At 45.5% G+C, this 19,032-nt stretch overlaps 1 protein-coding gene across 5 annotated transcripts in view; it reads left to right on the top strand.

The window, feature by feature from the left end:
* Positions 1 to 2,660: 2,660 nt before the first annotated feature.
* The window catches only part of ZNF423 (zinc finger protein 423), a 238,121-nt gene continuing 221,749 nt past the window's right edge, over positions 2,661 to 19,032 (top strand). For 2 of the 5 annotated variants that reach the window (XR_011326528.1, XM_069793621.1), the window contains exon 1: positions 3,702 to 4,043. Coding sequence is in view for 4 of the 5 variants with exons in the window: in XM_069793621.1 (XP_069649722.1) it covers positions 4,004 to 4,043 (40 nt within the window). In the remaining variant the exon portion in view is untranslated. Of the gene's footprint in view, positions 3,129 to 3,701; positions 4,044 to 19,032 lie in introns of those variants that run through there. The other 3 variants (XM_069793620.1, XM_069793618.1, XM_069793619.1) reach the window with 2 other exon arrangements.

The following is a 19,032-nucleotide window of genomic DNA, read 5'->3' as shown; positions in this document are numbered from 1 at the left end:
ATGTATTTTTATTAAATTAGCACACAGGCTGGTGTCACTTGCCTTAAATATTTTAATAAAGCCTGTGAAGTCTTCCCTTGTTATTAGCGCTCTTGGAATGTATCTATTTTAATGACAATGTGAGTTTAAGTTGGGAAGAGAGCCTGGATGGGTGAACTCTGCATTTCTCTGGGGGGCTCAGCAGGGTTACGGGGCTTTCTTTGCTCAAGAGTGGCTGCGGGACCAGAGGCTGGGGGCTCCACATAAATTCCCTGTACATATATCTGGAGGAGATACACAAACGATGTGTTGTGACAATAGAGCAGCAAAGCATTTAGGCACATGTTGAAAAACTCTGTGGAACAGAGATGTACTTACAGAGCAGGGCCTGGAGGAAATCTGTGTATTGCTGGGTTTGAAGATAATAGAGAGGGATGAATTAATAATTATATATGCGTGCGCTACATTTAAAGACAGATTTATGTATGTGGTTCATTTTTTTGTGTCAAACCTGCCTTCCCACTTTCTTTATCTCTAGCTATAAACTGGGTATTTTTCAACAGATGCCAGCATGGAAAACAGTGGATTCAAGGGTGCTGCTGCTTTGACGACAGCCATGAGAGTGAACTTGAACCATTTTCATGGAAGGGGTTTGGGATGCTCAGACCAGGGCTCCTCACCTTGCCAGCAGCTGCTCCGAACCAGGTAGGGGCTTGCAAATAAATCTTCTCGCTGGCCCTCTGGCAAGAGAAAAGGTAAAACAAAAAATTTAAAATGAAAATTTATAGATTTCTTAAGGAGTTGAAAAAAAGCAGGAAAAGTTGTAGAAACGGTTCATTTTAATTGCAGCATTTAAAATAATTTAAAAAAATGTATAGAAAATGCGGGTGCAGAGTGCTGGATGGCAAAGGGGCTCAGGGTGGCAACGGGGCTTGGGAATTACTTGCCAAGTGCAGTGTGTAAAACTAAGGTTGAAATCCCCTATTTGCCTGATTGCACAGGGATTTGAATTTGGGTCTCTGAACTCCTCTGAGAGTGCCCAACCACCGGCACATTCTGGGATGAGAATCTGTCCTGCTGAAGCTGTTCTGCTTTGTAAGAATAATTAAATATTCATTGGGCCAGTGAGAGAACAGAAACAATTTGATAGCCTGGGGATTAAGCCTCTCCAATAAGACGAGGATACAGAACTGATCCAACTCCGATGCTGAATGGATATGAATCTAGGGTCACGCTGACCATGATCCTGGTTGCGTTTTCCAGTATATCAATATCACAACCATTTTTTTTTCCTTGTCAGCCCTGCTTATTTCTTTATAGAAACTGGTATCACATCACCTTTTGTAGCAGTAAATCTCCGTCGTCTAGAGTTATCCCCATTTTTTGTTGGGATCAGAACTGGGGCCATGGGCTCTTTAGCAATCCATCCTTGTCCCAGGTTAGCCTTTCTGAACCCCCAATTTGATGCTTGGTGCAGTGATGTAGAGGAAGTATAGCTTGATTATAGCAGTGTTATAGGAAACATTTTTTACTGTATGTCCAGTCTATGGTGGTAATCTGGAGTCATACAGTAGGAGGGAACTGTAAACCTTTATTATGACATTAATAAAGCCAACAGTTTCTGTCAGACCTTAAGAAACCAGAAAATCACCACTAAACATCCATTCAAATGCGATGCTGCGTTAAGAAAAATCTTTACAGTTCTATGCTGAATTCACTTGATCAAATGACAAACTCATTACTGAGTTGTTTGAGTTTCTTTTGGTGTGGGGGAAAAAAAAAGAAAAGAAAAGAAAAGGGGATGATGTTTTCCAGGTGAAGATCGTTAGCAGGAAAGCAGTGCCTTCACACAGCCCCCTGTATCCCTTTGCTCTGAGCCCACGCAGGCTGGGCAGAGCGCTGCACCCTTCCCGCTGCCTGGGGGCCCGGCCTGGGTGGCCAGACCAGGGTACTTCTCCCAGGGCTATTTTCACAGGATCTTAAAAAAAACCCTCCCCGTATTCCTTCCATTCAGGACACCTTCTCTTCCGACGTCTGCATGTACAATCACCCGGGCTTTCCTGATGGCACGGGCCGGTCACGTGCAGGGGAAAGGGTGCTCGGAGATGCGGTTCGGTTCCTCACACGCTGGTTAGGGCATGGTAAATGAAGTGTTAGAAAGTGCCTCGTTCCTACAAAGCAGTAAAGGCTGCGTGAAACGAACGAGCCCCGTGTAAGTGGGAGAAGAAACTCATCGAGCGCTTATCTTCAGCAGTTTCATTCATAACTTGGCACCGAGTGCTCCGCGGGGTAACAAGTTTAAAACACTTAGGATTTTTCTAGAAGAAACCTTCCCAGCAGAGAGGCACGGGCGACTCCAGCTCCTGCTAAATTGAACACGTTGGGAAAGGCAAAGTAAATAAATCTTCCTTTCCAGCTCCCCAGAAGCTGCCGAGCAGCGGCGGCTGGGGGAGGGGGGGAGGGCGCGTTTAAAAAGCCCCCGCAACTTTTCCCGCGGCCGCTGAGCCCTTTGCATTCGGGGGAGATTTCACCGCGTCCCCATCCCCATCCCCGTCCCCTCCCCCGATGCAGATGAAAGACAACTCGACCCGCCTCCGCGGGGGGCTGCGCGCTGCGGGACCGGCCGCGGAGTCACCGCCGCCCGGGCGGGGGGGGGGGGGGCGCGGCTGCTCCGCGCCGTTCCGCGCCGCTCCGCGCGGCGGCGGCGAGTCCGGTCCGCGGCGGCGGTCCGCGTTTTGCGGGCGGCCGCTGTATTTCCCGGGCCGTCCATGGCTCGGTGCTGTTGGCTCTCTCTCCGTCTGATCGGCGCAGGCTGCGCGGGGCTCCCTACGGGATCAGAGCGCTCCCCCGCCGGGACTCCACTCCTCACATCCTCCTGCTGGGACTCAGCTACATTTCCAGCCAAGCCTGGCTTTATTATGTGTGTCTGCACTGCAGCCCCAGCAGCAAGATCAGGAGGAGGAAAAGGAGCCAGGACAAAGAAAAGAGAGGGAGGCTGGCGAGAGCTAAAGAAAATAAAAACCCAGGGCAGCAGCGGCAGCAGCGGCAGCAATGAAGGCAGGAGCGGTGCCACCTTCCAGCGAATAACCCATGGAGGCAGCTAGCGGCCCCGGCATCGATGCAAAGAAGCACTTACCTTGTTCCGCGAAGTGCGTGCGTGCAGGGGAAGGCGGCGGCGAGCGCGGCCGGCCGCGGGGAGCCCACCCGCCCGCCCGCCCAGCTCCGCGCCGCGCACGGCCGGCCGCGCCGCGCCGGGGACACCGGCCGGCCGCCCCTCGGTCCCCGCGGCCAGCATAAAAAAGGACTCGTCGCCCTCCCCGGCCAGCGGCGGGGGCGAGGAAGGGAGAGGCGGCTGGGGGCGAGCGGGCAGAGAGGGAGGGAGGGGGCCGAGCGCGGCCGGGGGAGGATTTAGGAACATCGCAACAAGGTCGCACCCCCGGAGCGCCCCGGATTGCCGGGGCCGGTGCTCGTCGTGGGTTTAGACACTTAATTCTCCCCGCGCGCCCTCCCCCACCCCAAGCCCAGGGACCCCGCGCAGGGCTCTGCTTTTTTTTTTTTTTTTTTTTTTTTTTGATTATTATTCCGAAAGTGCGAGCCGGACTGAGAGCCGCAGGGCGCCTGCAAACTTTAAAGAGAACAAAAAGGCGGGTGGGGGCGCGGGCCGGGCTCGCTTGCGTCGGTATTTGCACATCCAAGGGGGGGGGGGAGGAAGGAAGGGGGAAAAAAAAAGGGGGAAAAAATTGCAACTGTTGCGCCTGTGATTTTATTTTTTTTTATTATTTTTTTTTTCCCCGGGGGGAAGGTGCCCGAGGGGGTGGAAAGAGGAGTTGAACTTGCCGCATTGCAACAGGCAAAAGAAGTGAGAAAAATCAAATAATCGATCCCGCTGCTGCTGCTGCCGCTTCGCCTGGCAAAGTTTGGAGGCGGGGGGGGGGGAGAAGAGAGAGAAAGCAGGGAGAGGAAGGGAAGGCAGGGACGGGAGGAAGACGAGGAGGAGGAGGAGGACGAGCCACGGCGCCCGGACATGTCCAGGAGGAAGCAAGCCAAGCCCCGCTCGGTGAAAGGTAAGGCATCCTCCGCCGGCCCCCGCAGCCTCCGCTGCCGCCCGGCCCCGGGCAGCCGCCTCCGCCGCCGCGACGCGGCCAATCAGGGCCGGGTCCCGGCTTGGCGGGGATTGCAAATCCCCCCCCGGTACGGGCCGGTGGTGGAGGGGTCCCCCCGATCTCCCCCCCCCCGGAACGGACGGCGGGCGGGCGGGCTCCCCACGCGGGGCATCCGCCCCGCGTGGGGAGCCCGCCCGCCCGCCGTCCGTTCCGGGGGTGTGTGTGCGTGTGGGGGGGTACCCCGGTGCCGGCCGAGACTCGTTAGCGACACGTGTCGCGATAATTGATGAAAGAAGCCGGTAGCATCGTTGAGGCGGGGAGGGAGGAAAGTTTTCGCGGTGATGCTCGGGCGCGGTGGTGCAACAGTGGGCTGGGGAAAGGGAGGAAACGGAGCACACTCGTGTTTTAGCCGGTTAGCTTGGATTTAATGTTTCTTTATGATTGGGAATAGTAGCGCCGTGTGTTTCCTCCTGCTGTCCAATGCGCGTAAGGGTGGTGAAAGAAGGGAAGAATTAAAAGCGATTTGATAGGGGTTGAAAACTTGCTTGGGCTTGAAGAGACAATAGCCAAATTTAGTAAGAGCTGCATTAATAAACATTAAACTTCGCGTATTCTTCACCGTCCACAGCGAAGGGGTGTTTAAAACCGCCTGTTTACCTCCATAAGAAAACAGCTGCTGGCGAAACGTAAAGGGAGGGCCGGGACCAGCCCCGCGCCGTATTGCACGCCTTGCCAGCGTTTTGACTTTTAAGTGAATGGGTGCGAGAGTGGAAGGCGTGATTTCTGAAGCCTTTTGCTCCCAGCCACGAGGAGGTTAGCTGATGTTGGGTAAGGTTTTATTGTCCTCTGCACAAAGCAAAACTCAGTGGTTCGGGGGCTTTGTTGTAGAAGCACAAAAGGATCATAACTTCGGACGCCCAAAAGATGAAACAAAAAGTCTAAAGCGTTCGTAAATAACTTGTGGGTGGAAAAAATTAGCATGCAGTTAATAGACCAGCTAAAGAACGAATTGAAACCCCATCCAGGGCCATTTTACATTTTTTGTGAAATATCCACTCTTTAATAGATGACTGCAATGTAAGTCGTACGTGCTTCAAATGTTTATGAAGTTTTTGTAAAGTCAGTCCTTCATCTTTATACAAAAGCCTTAATCATTTTTCGGCCAGACTAACAGGACCTTTTAGCATTGTGCTGTGGTGCAGGTTTGCAGCGTGGCGTTGTGACCCTCCGCAATCCTGGACAATCTCTGCTAAAGGAGCTACTTCAGTAATTGGTAGATGAATGTTACAGTCCGTGGGCAGAAGAAAGGGCAGAGCTAGAGCTATTTCTAGGGGATGCTCTGAAATACATTGTTTGAAACTAAAAGGATCGCAGTTTGAGGACAGTGATGCAGGCCTCGGGTCATGACTTCCCTCGGATGAGGGGATCACGTTCAGTGACCAGGCCTCTGGAGTTTAAAATATTTTTCTGTGCTAAAGTGTCACATTTAATATTCAGGAAATAGCTCTCCACCAGTGAAAACCATGTTTGCTCTAGAAGCCCAGTTAGTAAACATTGGCATCTCATGCCATAATAACGTTAAGATATTTACTATTTACTAGTCATTTGTTTTCTGCCTCATTACTTTTAAGGCAGCAATATCTCTCACAAGGGGTTGATACTTTATAATGAAATTTTGACCCTAATTCTGATACAGAACTGATCACTATTTACAAGAGCATTTTTATGAATCAAAGCAGGTAACTTACTGGCAAGTCACAGCTAAGAAACATTATCCCTGTAATGTAGAAATATCTAGAAGGTCTTTGCAACAGTGAGCTGGGTGAAGCCCAGTTTTTAAAGGTTCTAAATATTTCTGTAGTCTCTAGGCAAAAAAAAAAAAGTGTTTTCAGCTTCAGCATAAACTGGCTGTAAATTACAGGTCTTAGCATGAGCTGACTAACAGGGAGTCTAAGGAATGAGCTGAATCTGGGTGAAATTTTGGATAATAGGAGGCAACTAGTATGTGTATGTAGGATAAAGAATTTCTTCCTTTCCTTCTACTCATCCACATCGTCTGCTTTTAAAAAGTCTGTCATATACATTTTGTGGTCTAGGGAGCTGGCAACCCAGTAGATTGCCACAGTACACGTTTCCATGGAAATAATTGAGATGTAATAAATAAAGGCACTCTGAGGTCACAGGTTTCCCAATTCAACTGAGAAGAAAACAAGCATAAATTATGTGGATATATGTGTAGCATTTAGGACTTAAAATAATTTACCCTTTTTCTCTTTTCCGTATATTTATTTCACTTTGTATAGCAGCTTTGCTATTTATTAACCACTACTGAGGTTTGTGCATCCTTTTTCATTCAGAAAGATTACGCACTAAAATAGAATCAGTGATGAAAGGGGTTATTCCGCATGCAAAAGGCAAGTTGCCTGCCTGTTAACTGGGAGCGATGCTGACTTTAAAGAAGTAAGTGACTTTGACAGAAGTATCAAATGTTGACAACTCTTAGATGCAGGTTATTTAAAATGAAGTGGTTGCAAACCAAAACTGGATGCCAGCAAAGCTGGAGGTCATGTGGCCTCTGTGCTGTATTATCAGGTCTCAGGTTCAGCCTGGCAGAAACTTGCAGTAAATCCTGCAGCTGTAACTCCAGCAGTAGCCCTGGCCTATCCCCTGATGTGGGATTTATGATTTGCAATACAATATGCTGATTTGTTTTGACCATTAGTTTGTGCGAACTTGAAGATATTAACCTCGTAGCTGGTGGCTGGGGATGAAGTTCTACTTGGCTTAAAGGAAGGCTGTTTCAGATCAATGGACGGAGTGAAAGTAGGAGGGGTCGAGTCTTTGTTGGCTTACAAAATAAACGCTTCGGTAACAGTGTGGTGGTAGCAATGGTGGAGTAAAACACCGGCCTGTTCTGAAGCTTTACTTTACATCACAGACGAAGCCCATGAAAGTAATTTTCCTTGGCGCAGACCCTTCTTTTGCCCTGCTGCCAATAACCTCATCTGCTGAGGGCTTTTTCATTTGTCTGTAAGGAAGAATTGTACCTTACTCAGTGTCATCAAAACCACGTGGTCCCGAACCCCAGATCCATAACACAGTTGTGAACATCAAAACACACCGTCTGTCCCCTGTTACAAGTGATGGGAAGTGATGCCAACACCAACATCCTTAAAAGTTTGTTGTGTGCTGCCAGCTCCGGGGAGCGGCTGGCACCCAGTCCGCTGTGGGGGCTGAGGAAGGCAGGCATTCATCATTCCTGTTGATTAAACCGTAGCTTCTCATGCTACAGCTTGGGGCCTTTGGAAGCGGTTCTGTAAAGTGAAGTGCTGAGATGCTGGTAACAGCAACTCGTAGGTTTCCAGTCCCGTGTAATTGTAATTGAGGAATTACTCGACTGCAATTTGTGGGGACTGGGCTCACATTGGCACAAGGTTTTAAGCATCAGATGCACTTTGGTTGCTGAATTTGACAGTTCTGCAAATTGCTGTCAGCTTGCAGGGGTATTTTGTGCATAAACGTGCTAGTCGGTAATCAAACTGTTTTGCAAAAGAATGCACTAATTAAGTCTAGATTTGTTATCCTACTTGAAGCTGCAGAATTGCTGTCATATTTTTTTGCTTTCAGTTGGCAAAAAATGCTGATAGAAACTTTTGATTCACACTGTACCTGCCTCATTTGTGTCAGTCAAGAAGAGAAAAGGGGGGTTGCTCTCTACTTCCTTATCTGCAAAGTAAATAAAAATACTTCAACCATTTGCTGAGTTCCAATTAGTTGATTGCTATGAATGATCTTCTTTAAAGGAATTCTGTTTTACCTATCTGCTCATACAAAGGTTTGATTTTGAATGTCTTGTGAAAAGGATTCTCTTTGTCTTGATTGATGTCAAGAATAAAAGCGTGATGGTAATATCCCTTTGAAAGCTATTGTATTGTCAGCTCTGGCTGACAGCAGGAGGCCCTCCTAGTGCTATAGATTAGCGCTGTGAAAACACTGACATTTTCTTTGTTATATTGCTGTTGTTCTGCTTGCAAAGTCAATTATACAATGTCGGAGCTCAGTTACAGAGTTGACTGTGGAAGTAACAATGTCTTTCATACTTGTCTTAAAGATATAATTTTCCTTTTTTCCCAGTTGATAGAGAAGAACCTGAAGGTACTGGAACAGTACATTCTACAAATTAAATTTTGACAAGTATAATCATAATTGCCAAATACAAGAGACTTGTGCGATTATCCTTTAATTTTACAGTTCATTCAAGTTTCGGTGGAATTTTATTGATACAGTGAAAGCAGCAGCTAAAATTGATAAAACTCATATCAAATAAGATTACGCTCTTGATTGTTCTTTATCAAGTGTAGCTTTTGGGGGATTAGGAATAATTGGAGATGTTGGTGTTTCATTGTGGGGCTGGTGCCCTGAGAGTGTTTGAATCCATGCAGTATACTGAGCACTGCCTTCAGGGATTAGCCTGCAGTTTTTAATTTTTGCCTGTGTATTTTGCTACAAGCCTTGCAGCATTCTCCCCTGAACTCCACAAGTCCCATTTTCCTGCCTTTTTCTCCCTCCGGTATGCTTTCCTGGATGGGATCTGGGTGGCATTTAACTGGTTTTACTGATTGAAACTCCTGCCGGTGTGCAAACACCTTTTAATTGTGGCCTGTTCCCATTGGTCTTGGCGAATATAACGAATAAATGTGGCCAAAAATTGAAAAGAGTGGGAAATGTAATGCAAAAGGTTTAAATATGAATGGGGAGAAAATAGAAATCTCGTATTTTTAGTGATGCTACGTCTAAAGCCATTGATGAAAAACAACTACCATGTAACAGTAGTGGCTCTTGGAAAATGCCTCCTATTTTTTTCTTCAAAAATATTTGTGTACAATCAGTGCAAGTTAAAGAACATCATTCACTGCTGAATTGCTTCAGATGACACGTGCAAAAAAATAATCAGAGAGCTCTTGTTAGGACATTAATTGTAGGATTTCTAAATTACTATTATAAACTAATAGAGTAACAAAAGATTCCACAGTTACCAGCAATTTGTCAGGATTTATTTTGTTTTTCTTCAATAATTGAAAATTAATGTCTTGAAGTGAAAGCAGATGTTCATGCCATCCTCTGAATTGGATATAAAAATGATGTTTTGTGGATGCGTTAAACTTGTGTAAATACAAATTGTCTTATCCTAGATGGGGCTTTGGCTTGGTTTTATCTATTGTTTGGTGCCAAATTAACTTTTAGGTTAAACCTGGGTAAGTGGTTTCAGCCTGGTTAAATTAACTAAGCCAAGTGCTTGGGGTGGCACCCAATGATCAGTTATTATAGTAAATGTTTTAAAAAACCTACCTCACCTGCTGGCTCTGTGAATGATGATACTTTCTCATACTGTAGAATTAATATTTACTTCTATTTTGATAAATGTGCTCTTACTTGTTTACTCAGTTATTTTTACTGAACTGGTTAATTGATATCCTCCCTCCCAATTCCAGTTTGTGAAATCAGTTTTAGTTCATTACAACATTTGAAAAATGCAAACCACTTTTTTTTAAAAAAAAGAAATAATCTCTTGGTCTCGTGTTAGCCTGCAATCTCTAAAAGATAATAAATTTCTTCATGTATTATAATATTCTGTTAAACAAAAGATTATTAATTAACCACAATAATTGAACTGTCTTCTAAAAATGCCTACATCAACCCCTCATCATTCCATCAGTATTCTCCTTAAATGCCTCTGAAAAAGGATGTTCCCTTGTATCCTAGTAAATGCGCTGGAGTAATGAAATACTAATAATATAAAACCTATTACAGACTCCTGCTAAATCTTGATTGACAAATGGTGGTGGAGGGGAGGGTCTGGTTCTGGTGTGTGCGTTAGTGCATGTGGACTCGGAGGGTGCGGGTAGGAGCTGGAACCAAGTGAGGACCAGCTCCGAGCTCTCTGTAGCGTGTGCATTTATTTAACATACTTTTAGAGCCCAGAAGTAGATTCTTGTGCATTTTCTTCCCTGATGTCCATTAGTAAATGCAGAGAAGCACATTCCTTGTTCTCTTAGAGAAATAAGGTGATGCGAGTTTTAAGTACTACATCTTCCTGACAACACCTAGATGTGTATATGTATGTGCAGCAGTGAATTATGGTGGTTTATTGGAGTCGCTTTATTCTAGGGAGTAGAAGGATGTGCAGATACTAAATGGTCTCTTGTGACATTTCCAGCTACAGAAGGCTCGAGCTTCGACCTCTTGCAATGGTTTGTTTTGTAAAATGCAAACAAAGCGACCCATTGGGGTTGGAAACTGGGGGATGCCGTTCAGAACGGGCTCACAAATCTCGTTGCGGTACAGTGAATTGGCGTATGGCATTAGCTTTCCACTGTATGACTTATTTCGGATAGCACTGCAAAAGCCATCTGAATCTAGCAATAAGTAGCTTCATTATATTGTTTGCATTTGCTTAGAAAGGAAACCTTTTCCTTTCTAGCCACAGATTAGGCAACAGAAAGACCAATTTGCAGAGCTTGTAAATGCCACTTGTTAATCAGATGCAGTACAATTATTAATTTTTTTCTTTTCCCCCTTGGATGTATTAAGTCAACTTTTTAGCTTTTTATGTAATTGAAATTTGCCCTTTTGTTACCTGGGCATGAATTATTTTTGAAATGTTGTCATTACCCGCCCCGCTGTGAGGTTTATCTCTTCTGTTCATCCTAATTAAATAAAACATACTGTTGTTCGCCAGTCTCATGTTGAAGTGAATTACCTGCCTGAAGGCTCGCGCTGGTGTCGGGCATGCTTGTTGCAGCTGCAGCCGTTGACGAACACATTTACTTTTAGATTTTCATTTCAAAGGGCTCAGTTTGTGCAGTGTGACAGGTGAATGGTGAATGCTTTACAGGACTTTCAAGAGCTGAACAAACAGTAAAGGACTTATTGCTGCCACAGTGGAGTGGCAAGTACAAATGTAAGGCAGCCTTTGTGGCAGAGGAGTGTTTCCTTTGCTGGATAAAGGCCACTCAGGAGACCTGAAGGGCTCGCTTGGGTATGCTGGGGGTGAAATAATCTCAGTCGTGGTCTCATTTAAACCCACCCTACCTGCGCGTTCTCCTGGGCAATTTCTAGTGGGGTTGATCTTGGCTCTCTTTGTAGCATCACCCGCAGTCATGTTCTCCTTGAATCTGGTACTGATAACGAAGGCTGCTTCAGAAGTGTAACAGTTGGAGTTTCTTTACACAGAAGTTGTTTCCAGTTCATATTAGAGAAGTAAACAATGCGTTGAGGTTTTAAAGTGAAGCAGAGGGAAAGGTCCCTGCTTGTAGAGAAACAGTTTGTTTAAGCCTCTGATAGCGCTACAGAAAATGCGTTGCTCACTAGTGAAATCCTGTTATGAGTAAAAGTACAAGAGTTAACAAGTCGCTGTGCTCCAGTCTCTGTTGGCTAGGCTCTGGAGGTTTGGTCAAATGTGGCCTAATTCTGCTTTCCAAATATTAAAAAAATTACACAGAGGGCAAAAAGACAAGTTCTTAATATGCATATCCTGGGAAAATCCTAAACCAGTATTTTTACCCCCTCCAGTCCCAAGGCTAATCAAAATTCCTTTGTTTCCACATCTACCACTAAAATATATGCCTCCCTTGGTTGTCTGCTGACTGTACAAGTTTAACCGCTCAATTGATTGGACTTACAAAAGCTGTTACTGGGTTTACATAACATTTGCCTACAGGTAATCTAAAGATAGGGGTGAGACTACAGGCAACCTCTACCAGGACTGGTACTTAAATTAGCAGCTCTGCTGATTTCTTGATGATCCTCACCTGGCTGAGATGAGGTTTTTCTGGGTTGCCACTGAGGCAGGTTAGCCAAGCCTTCACTTGATGATTGCTGGAACTTGCTTCACATGGTGGTGAAGTGAGTGGTAATGAAGATAAAGTTAATAAAGACATATTTGGCCTACCCTTTGAAAAGAGGGTGTTTGCTGCAATGCAGAGATGAAGTCCTGCACTGAGTGAGCATTCAGGACCCACTTTTGCAGTTTTTAGGGTGAGTGTGATTTTTCTCCTTGACACTAATTGGAGCTGGATTGGAAGTTTAAATGTAAGCCAACACTGTAAGTCCAAGCTCCCTGAATTTGCTGGAGAGCTAATGGTGTTAATCAAGATCCCTGTTGATGTTGGAGGACTGTGAGTATCCCTAGACTTATATCGGTCATGGAGTGAAACCTCTATCTTGTTTTGGTGGTAGTGTTTCCTGCTGACCTTAGTGGCAATGGGATTTTATTCTCATTTCTTGCATTGCAACTGAAAGAGCAAGAGAAGCAAAGAGATTGGATAGGAATAGTCGCTTGGCATCTAATGCTGCAGAGAGCATCTCCTGCTTCTTCTGCTGGCTCTGTGAGATTGCTGCTGGGGAGATTTCTAGGAGAGCACCGGGAAGGTTCACAGTGCAGAGAATGCAGCAGTGCTGTGGGAGCTCCCTGATCGCACTGTGGGAAACCCCAGAAACGTGGGTTGTGTTTAACATCTGTTAACGTAAACAGGTACAGATTTATGTGAACGAAATTGACTGACTGTGATTCTGCATCCTTTCAATCTCCTGTCCCCAAAATTGGAAAACTAAAAGGAGGTAGAGAAAACACATGGCAGAAGGATGAACTTAATACGTGAGGAAGCAGAAATGCTAAACAGAGAAAGACGGGGGGGGGGGGGGGGGGAATAGGAAAACTCAGAAATCTGTTGCTGACGTTTGAGTATGGAGGGTGCCTGATGATTAGATGCAAAGTTTTGGCACAGAGGTTTACTTACCTGGAGCTGCACCTATATTATTTTTAACTTTTAGTTTAAAGACCAAGAGAAGGAACAGATCTGAAAAGTGACTCCGACTCCATGGAAAAGGGTATGATTAAGCATAAGCAGAAAACACTAGAAATGTAAAACACCTAAATGCGGGAGCTTTTCTGCTCCTAATAGTGCTAGTGCTTTCCTGTCTGGAGGAGTGTATTTGTTGTGGTTTATAGTTGTCTTCTGTTTAATATAGAGAAATTTGAAGACAACAGGGATTGCAGTCGTTAATTCTGGAAGTTTCACCTATTTTATCATCATGGCAGCATCTGAACTTGGCCTGTGAGGACTCCTAATTGTTCAGGGTTTTGAAAGGAAGAGGAGGTCAGGGTGGTAACTGGAAAAAGTAGGCTTTCAATGCTTGTTATGTGAATGCATGCAAATACGTATAATATATGATATGTGTTCACATGTACATGAAAGAGAAGGCCTAGAGGAATAGGTAGTATCTTTTGTTAGACCAACTAACATGGTTGCAAAATGCAAGGAAGTTTTTCTGATGCACAAGCCTGCTTTCTGTGCTGAAAAAAAGCAGCAGCCTTCTGGCTATTTTGCTTGATAGGTAAATGCAGCTTTGCTTTAATTTACTTATTCAAGCTCTTACTCAAATTCCTTTTGCTTCATTAGATTACTCACATGAGTAAAGATATGCTGGATTGCATCGTAGTGCCAAGCTTGTATATTATTTATTGCTGAATTCTGTGGATGCATTTCAGTCGGGTAATTTGCTCGTGGCCTCCTTTATTTCTAGGGAAATGGCATGCCTTGCCCTTCATAATTTCTTTGCTTTTACTGACCAGACTGTTCCCCCAGAGGGCATGTGGGATGTGGCAGAGTATTGAAAATACTGGGATGGAGAAGTAGAGAAGGAGGGCTGTGTGTGAATTACACCTTATATGTGTTGATGCTAGGTTTATATGGCTAAAATGGTGTGTTTCTGGCAGTGATACTTTGTGGGGAATGTAGTAGGCAACTCTGGGTGAGCAAGTTGTTACCCTGAGATGATTTTTTTTTTTTTTAGAGATAAAGAAGTACTTTCAGTCTAATTCTGAGCATCCTTTAGGAGTATGGTACAATATATTATGAGCCATTTTAAAATGAAACTGTGAGTGCTTGTCTTTGGATCTTGTACAGAGTCTCACCTAATGCTCATGTATGAGTCCACTGATTTGATTCCCTTCATATCAAGGGTGTTTTCTTTGCTAATTTCTTTCCTGCTTGATAAAGGATAAGTGAGATTTGTTTTAAAGCTCCCAGTTGGTTTATTTTGATTACTATTTTTGATCTTAAATAAACATTCAACAGAGAGCTTCTGTTTTTATTCTTCTTGCTATAATACCGAATAAAATTCAGTAATAAACCTGAACTTAAAGGTGAGCGTCTGAAAAAACCCACCCCTGAGAGACGCTTGGCAGAGCTGTGGCGTGACTGGTTTCCAGCGCACTGAGGGGTGCTGGGGAGCTGGGAGCTGCCAGGCCCTGCCTGCAGAGCCCTGCCTGCAGAGCTGCCAGGCTGTGCAGCCGGGTGTCACTGGCTGCAGCAGGAGCTGCTGCTCCAGAGACCTGGGGGGACAACCCCCCCCTGCAGTTGGCAGAAAGATGCTGCTTCAGTGGTGGGGCTGTTAGTGGCACACAGGCAGATCTCCTGCGAGCGGGGTTTGCGGGGTGCTCTGACGTGCACCAGGAATTCACCCGAAGACCAAATGCGTATTTTCATAAAGAGGTATCTCAGCTATGATTTTTCCTCCTTGCCAGTGGGTCTGTATTCAAAATGTGGCTCCAAAGAAAATGAACAGAAAAATGAGCTTTTAATTTGTCACCTGCTGCTGAACCACCCTGTCCTCCTTGAGATGCCAAGTTGTAAATGAGGTTTTTGTATCCCCACACACGGCCATCCAAGAAATGTTCTGTGTGTCGTAGCTGTCAGTGGCACAGCTGAAGACATCAGACCGGTGGCTTAAAACCTGCTGCTGTCTGATTGGTGCAAGCAAAGCCAACACAGTGCAAAACCCGAGCAAACAAAAAGGCAGGTAGAGAAACTGTTGTCTCCAGTGGCTTGGGAGGTACTGGTTGCCTCCAGAGCAGGGGCTGCTCAAAGCTTTCTGTCCAGCAGTGTTGAGGAAAAAGGGGCAAATTTGTTTCTTTGTGCTGTCACTCAGAGTGCTGTTGGAGAACTCCCTTTAAATTAATCTATATTGGTTCTATTTTGGAGAATAGTGTCTTGTCTGATTGCACATCCTACGGCCTCTTCCACCGTGTGTATTTGTTCGAGCACCAGGGATAGCAGGTATCCCAGCTGACAAATGCAGCTTGTCTGCTAGCAAACCTAAAACCACCTAATGAAAGGTTATCTTGAGGTAGAAATCAAGAACTTTGGGTTTTAATCTGCAGACAGGTGATGATGGGTTGAAAGAAAACTAGCCCAAGTCTGGCACCAGCAGGGAAACTGGCTGTTCCCAGTGCCCCTCTACCCGGGAGAGCAGCCACTGCTGTTAGAGCTGCCCCGGCCAGGTACACGCAGCCACCCTTCACCATGGTATGCGAGTGCTGCTATTGATTAAGCAGCTGAAAATTAATAATAGTAGGAAATAATCCTGTCTTACATGAAGGAATTATTGTGCATAACTAACCTTTTGACACTGCCCTCTCTGCTTTCCTTCTGTCCTGTTTTCTTCCTAATATCAGTAGCCTGTGAAAATGTCAGTGGAGTCACTTTAGCAGCTTTGCTTCCCTTCCCATAGCATTTCCCCTACCCTGGAGCCTGGGAAGCTTGAGAGTGTTTTGCTTTGAGGGAATACCTATGGGTAGGTTTTCCTCCCTGGGTGGAAGCCTGTTGACTGGTTTTTCCTCCCTTGAATCTTTGCTGGTTTTGCTCCTTGCAGTTATGGAAAACATAACTGCAAACCCGGAGTGTGTTAGCAGAGCTCCCTGGGTCAGCTGTGCATTTGGGGAGGGAAGCAGGCAGGGGAGGAAGGGGTAGGACATGGCCCGCCTGTGGGATGATGTGTCCAGAGTCCAGCCTTGGCCACCGCTCAGCTCATGGTGGGACCTGCCGAGGCGACGGCAAGGAGACCGAGTGGAATAGTCCTGCTGCTTTGGGAAGCTGAAGGCTGCTGGTGCTCTTATTAGAGGGAATTTATCTGCTCTTCTGTCTTTCTTGCTGTCTACTGCTGGCTTGACTCGATTTTCTTTTATTGGCACATCCCAACAGGTTTGTTTTCTTCTGAAGATTTTTTTAATTTGATGTTGCCATGTTGGAAAAACACACACCAGCCCCTGGCTTAAATGCAGTCTGCAAATCAGCATATGTTAAACCCCACTGCTCTGGAAGGGAGTGTGGAGATGAATCCTGGTCGGTTTGGGGCTGCAGTTACCTTATGGTTAGCCTGTGAAACTCTGTTTTTTGCCTCCTGGCACAGTCCCGTGGCTGGGCCCACTGCTGCCTGAGGTGAGGGCTGATCTGATGGGTTTTGTTCTCCCTCTGTTTCTGGCTCCTTGTCCTGCTTCCTACCTAGCAAAAGACTCTCAGGAGCTGATTTTACTCACCAGCCCATCAGAAAAGTAACCCTGTAGCTCTCTGCTGGCCACAGGCAGGTCTGGTGTGTGTCGAGGCAGGGCAATTGTCCTGCAGTGTTCGAGTGCTATCAGTTTGGGTCAAACTTTTCTGAAAAGAGCCTCTGCTGGGGAGGCTGGACTGTGGTCACTCAGATGGGATGTGGGTGTGCGTCCATATCTGCAGTGGGCTGATGGGCAGGTCTGTCCTGGTTTTGGCTGGGATAGAGTTAATTTTCTTTCTAGTAGCTGGTATAGTGTTATGTTTTGGGTTCAGTATGAGAATAATGTTGGTAACACACCGATGTTTTCAGTTGTTGCTAAGCAGTGTTTATACTTAGTCAAGGATTTTTCAGCTTCTCAAGCCCAGCCAGCAAGAAGGCTGAAGGGGCACAAGAAGTTGGTAGGGGACACGGCCAGGGCAGCTGATGCAAACGGGCCAAAGGGGTATTCTATACCATGTGATCTCATGCCCAGTATATAAATTGGGGGGAGTTGGCCTGGGGGGCATCGCTGCTCGGGAACTAACTGGGCATTGGTCGGTGAGTGGTGAGCAATTGCATTGTACATCACTTGTTTTGAATATTCCAGTTCTTTTACTGTTATTATTGTCATTTTATTATTGTTATTATCATTATTATTTTCTTCCTTTCTGTCCTATTAAACTGTCTTTATCTCAACCCATGAGTTTTACTTCCTCCCCCTGCCCTGGATTCTCTCCCCTATCCTGCTGGGTGGGGGGCAAAGTGAGCGAGTGGCTGCGTGGTGCTTAGTTGCTGGCTGGGGTTAAACCACGACAAGGTCACAAAATCCTTGCAGATGTGTTCAAGAAATGACTGTTGAAGCAAATGCTCAAATCTATGGTGAAGAGAAGGATCCAAAACCATGGGAGCATAACCGGAAGAAGTTCACTGAAAGTAATGAAGAATAGGCTCAAGTTGCACAACTGCTTGCTGCTCGCTGCACTTTCCCATCCCCGTGAGAATCGTGTGTCCCAGCAGAGGCGTGAGCTATGGTGCACTCTGTGGTGTCCCACTGAGGCAGCTGGGTGCTGCTCTCTGGATGGAGATCCCAGCTGAGCGGGCAGCTGTGCTTCAAAAGCAATGCAAAGCAGGGAGAGAGAGAGCTCACATTGCAGGCAAGAGGGAAGACACCTAGATATTGGAGTTTAGCCATTGTCTTTCACTGCTCCTGTGCTGGTGGAAGTTGCTGGCTGCAGCCTTGCATGAGGCAGCATTGCTGGAGAACAATTTTCTTCTCTATTCTAACTTAGTGGAAATAATTCCACTAAGAAATTAGATTATGTATCTCAAGAAAAAAGGAGATTCGTTATTCTGCTTTCAGCTTGCACCATAGGCTGTGTCACCGTGGGGTGCATGTCACCAAGTGGGTGCTCCTGCTAATCCTGGCAGTTAAACACCAGCCGGTCCTCTGGCAGATGCTGGTCTGTCTCCCGCGCTTGGATGACAGGAGGTACAATGGTAAATCCCAGCTCTTTTTGCTGCTTTATACAGGCTTTTTCTTCTTGTGGGTGAATTTTGACTATGGTTAACTCAAATACCACTGTGTCCCATAACCTCATGTATAGGCTGCCTCATATTTCTGGAGTTGTAATGTAGCAATGACTTTGTGAAGGACAAAGTCTCTGCTGCCCAAGATACCCAGTGTCCTTGGGCCCACCCAGCTGGTGGCTGGTCTGGCCTTCAGTGTTGCGGCAGTGGCTTGTGCTTGTTTGCGTTCTTATTTAGATGATTTCTGATGTGGCAAATTTTGATGGCTTTCCCTGATGGGAAGGGCTATCTTCTCCCTGTGCCTGCCACCCCTGCCTTGTTTGCTTATTTTTAGTCACAGGAAGTAAAAGAACTGGCTGTTTGCCAAAAAGGGAAAAAAAACCAAAAAAACCCCAAAAAAACAAAACCAACCAAACAACGCCGCCCCCAAGCAACCAGAACACTGTACCTTTTCTTGCTTTAAAAAAAAATTTCCTTGTAAGTGTAACTACTGATGTAGTTTTTTTAGTAGAAGCTTGTGATTCAATGTTAAACCAATAGCACACCGAAGAATAAAATAGGGTGGTTTCTTCTGTGTTTTCCTATTTATTATTAATCTTGTTCAGATTTGGGAAAACACTGTGGTGTGAAAATATGAAGAAATGTTGTCTCATAAAGGAATAAGAGAGTAAGATCTTTAAATAACTCAGCGTGCTTGTGCAATAGCATTGGTTGGGCTGCAGTCTGGGCTCTCGAACAACCTTACTTTAAAAAAAAGCTTTAACTTTTATAAATGTATCTGTCTCTCTTTCTCTCTTTTGCAATACCTAACATACATTGTCTGTTCTGCTGTTAACTCCCTGATGCAGAATTCCTAAGTTTGGGCTAATAGAAAATTTGGAGGATTCTTCATTATCTGAACCTCTTGAGAAATACCAAATATGTTCCAGTAATTGTGGTGTAGTACAACAGGGAGTCACACTGGCAGTTTGTTGGAAAGGGTTTTTCCTGTAGTTATGAAAACCATACAACTATTAAAATCCCCAAAACTGAAACCATTGGGATTACTCATATA

This window comes from Haliaeetus albicilla, chromosome 10 (genome assembly GCF_947461875.1).
Source record: "Haliaeetus albicilla chromosome 10, bHalAlb1.1, whole genome shotgun sequence".
NCBI classification, from domain to species: Eukaryota; Metazoa; Chordata; class Aves; order Accipitriformes; family Accipitridae; genus Haliaeetus; species Haliaeetus albicilla.
The sequence above is the reverse complement of the archived record's forward strand: the minus strand, read 5'-3'. Positions and strand labels throughout refer to the sequence as shown.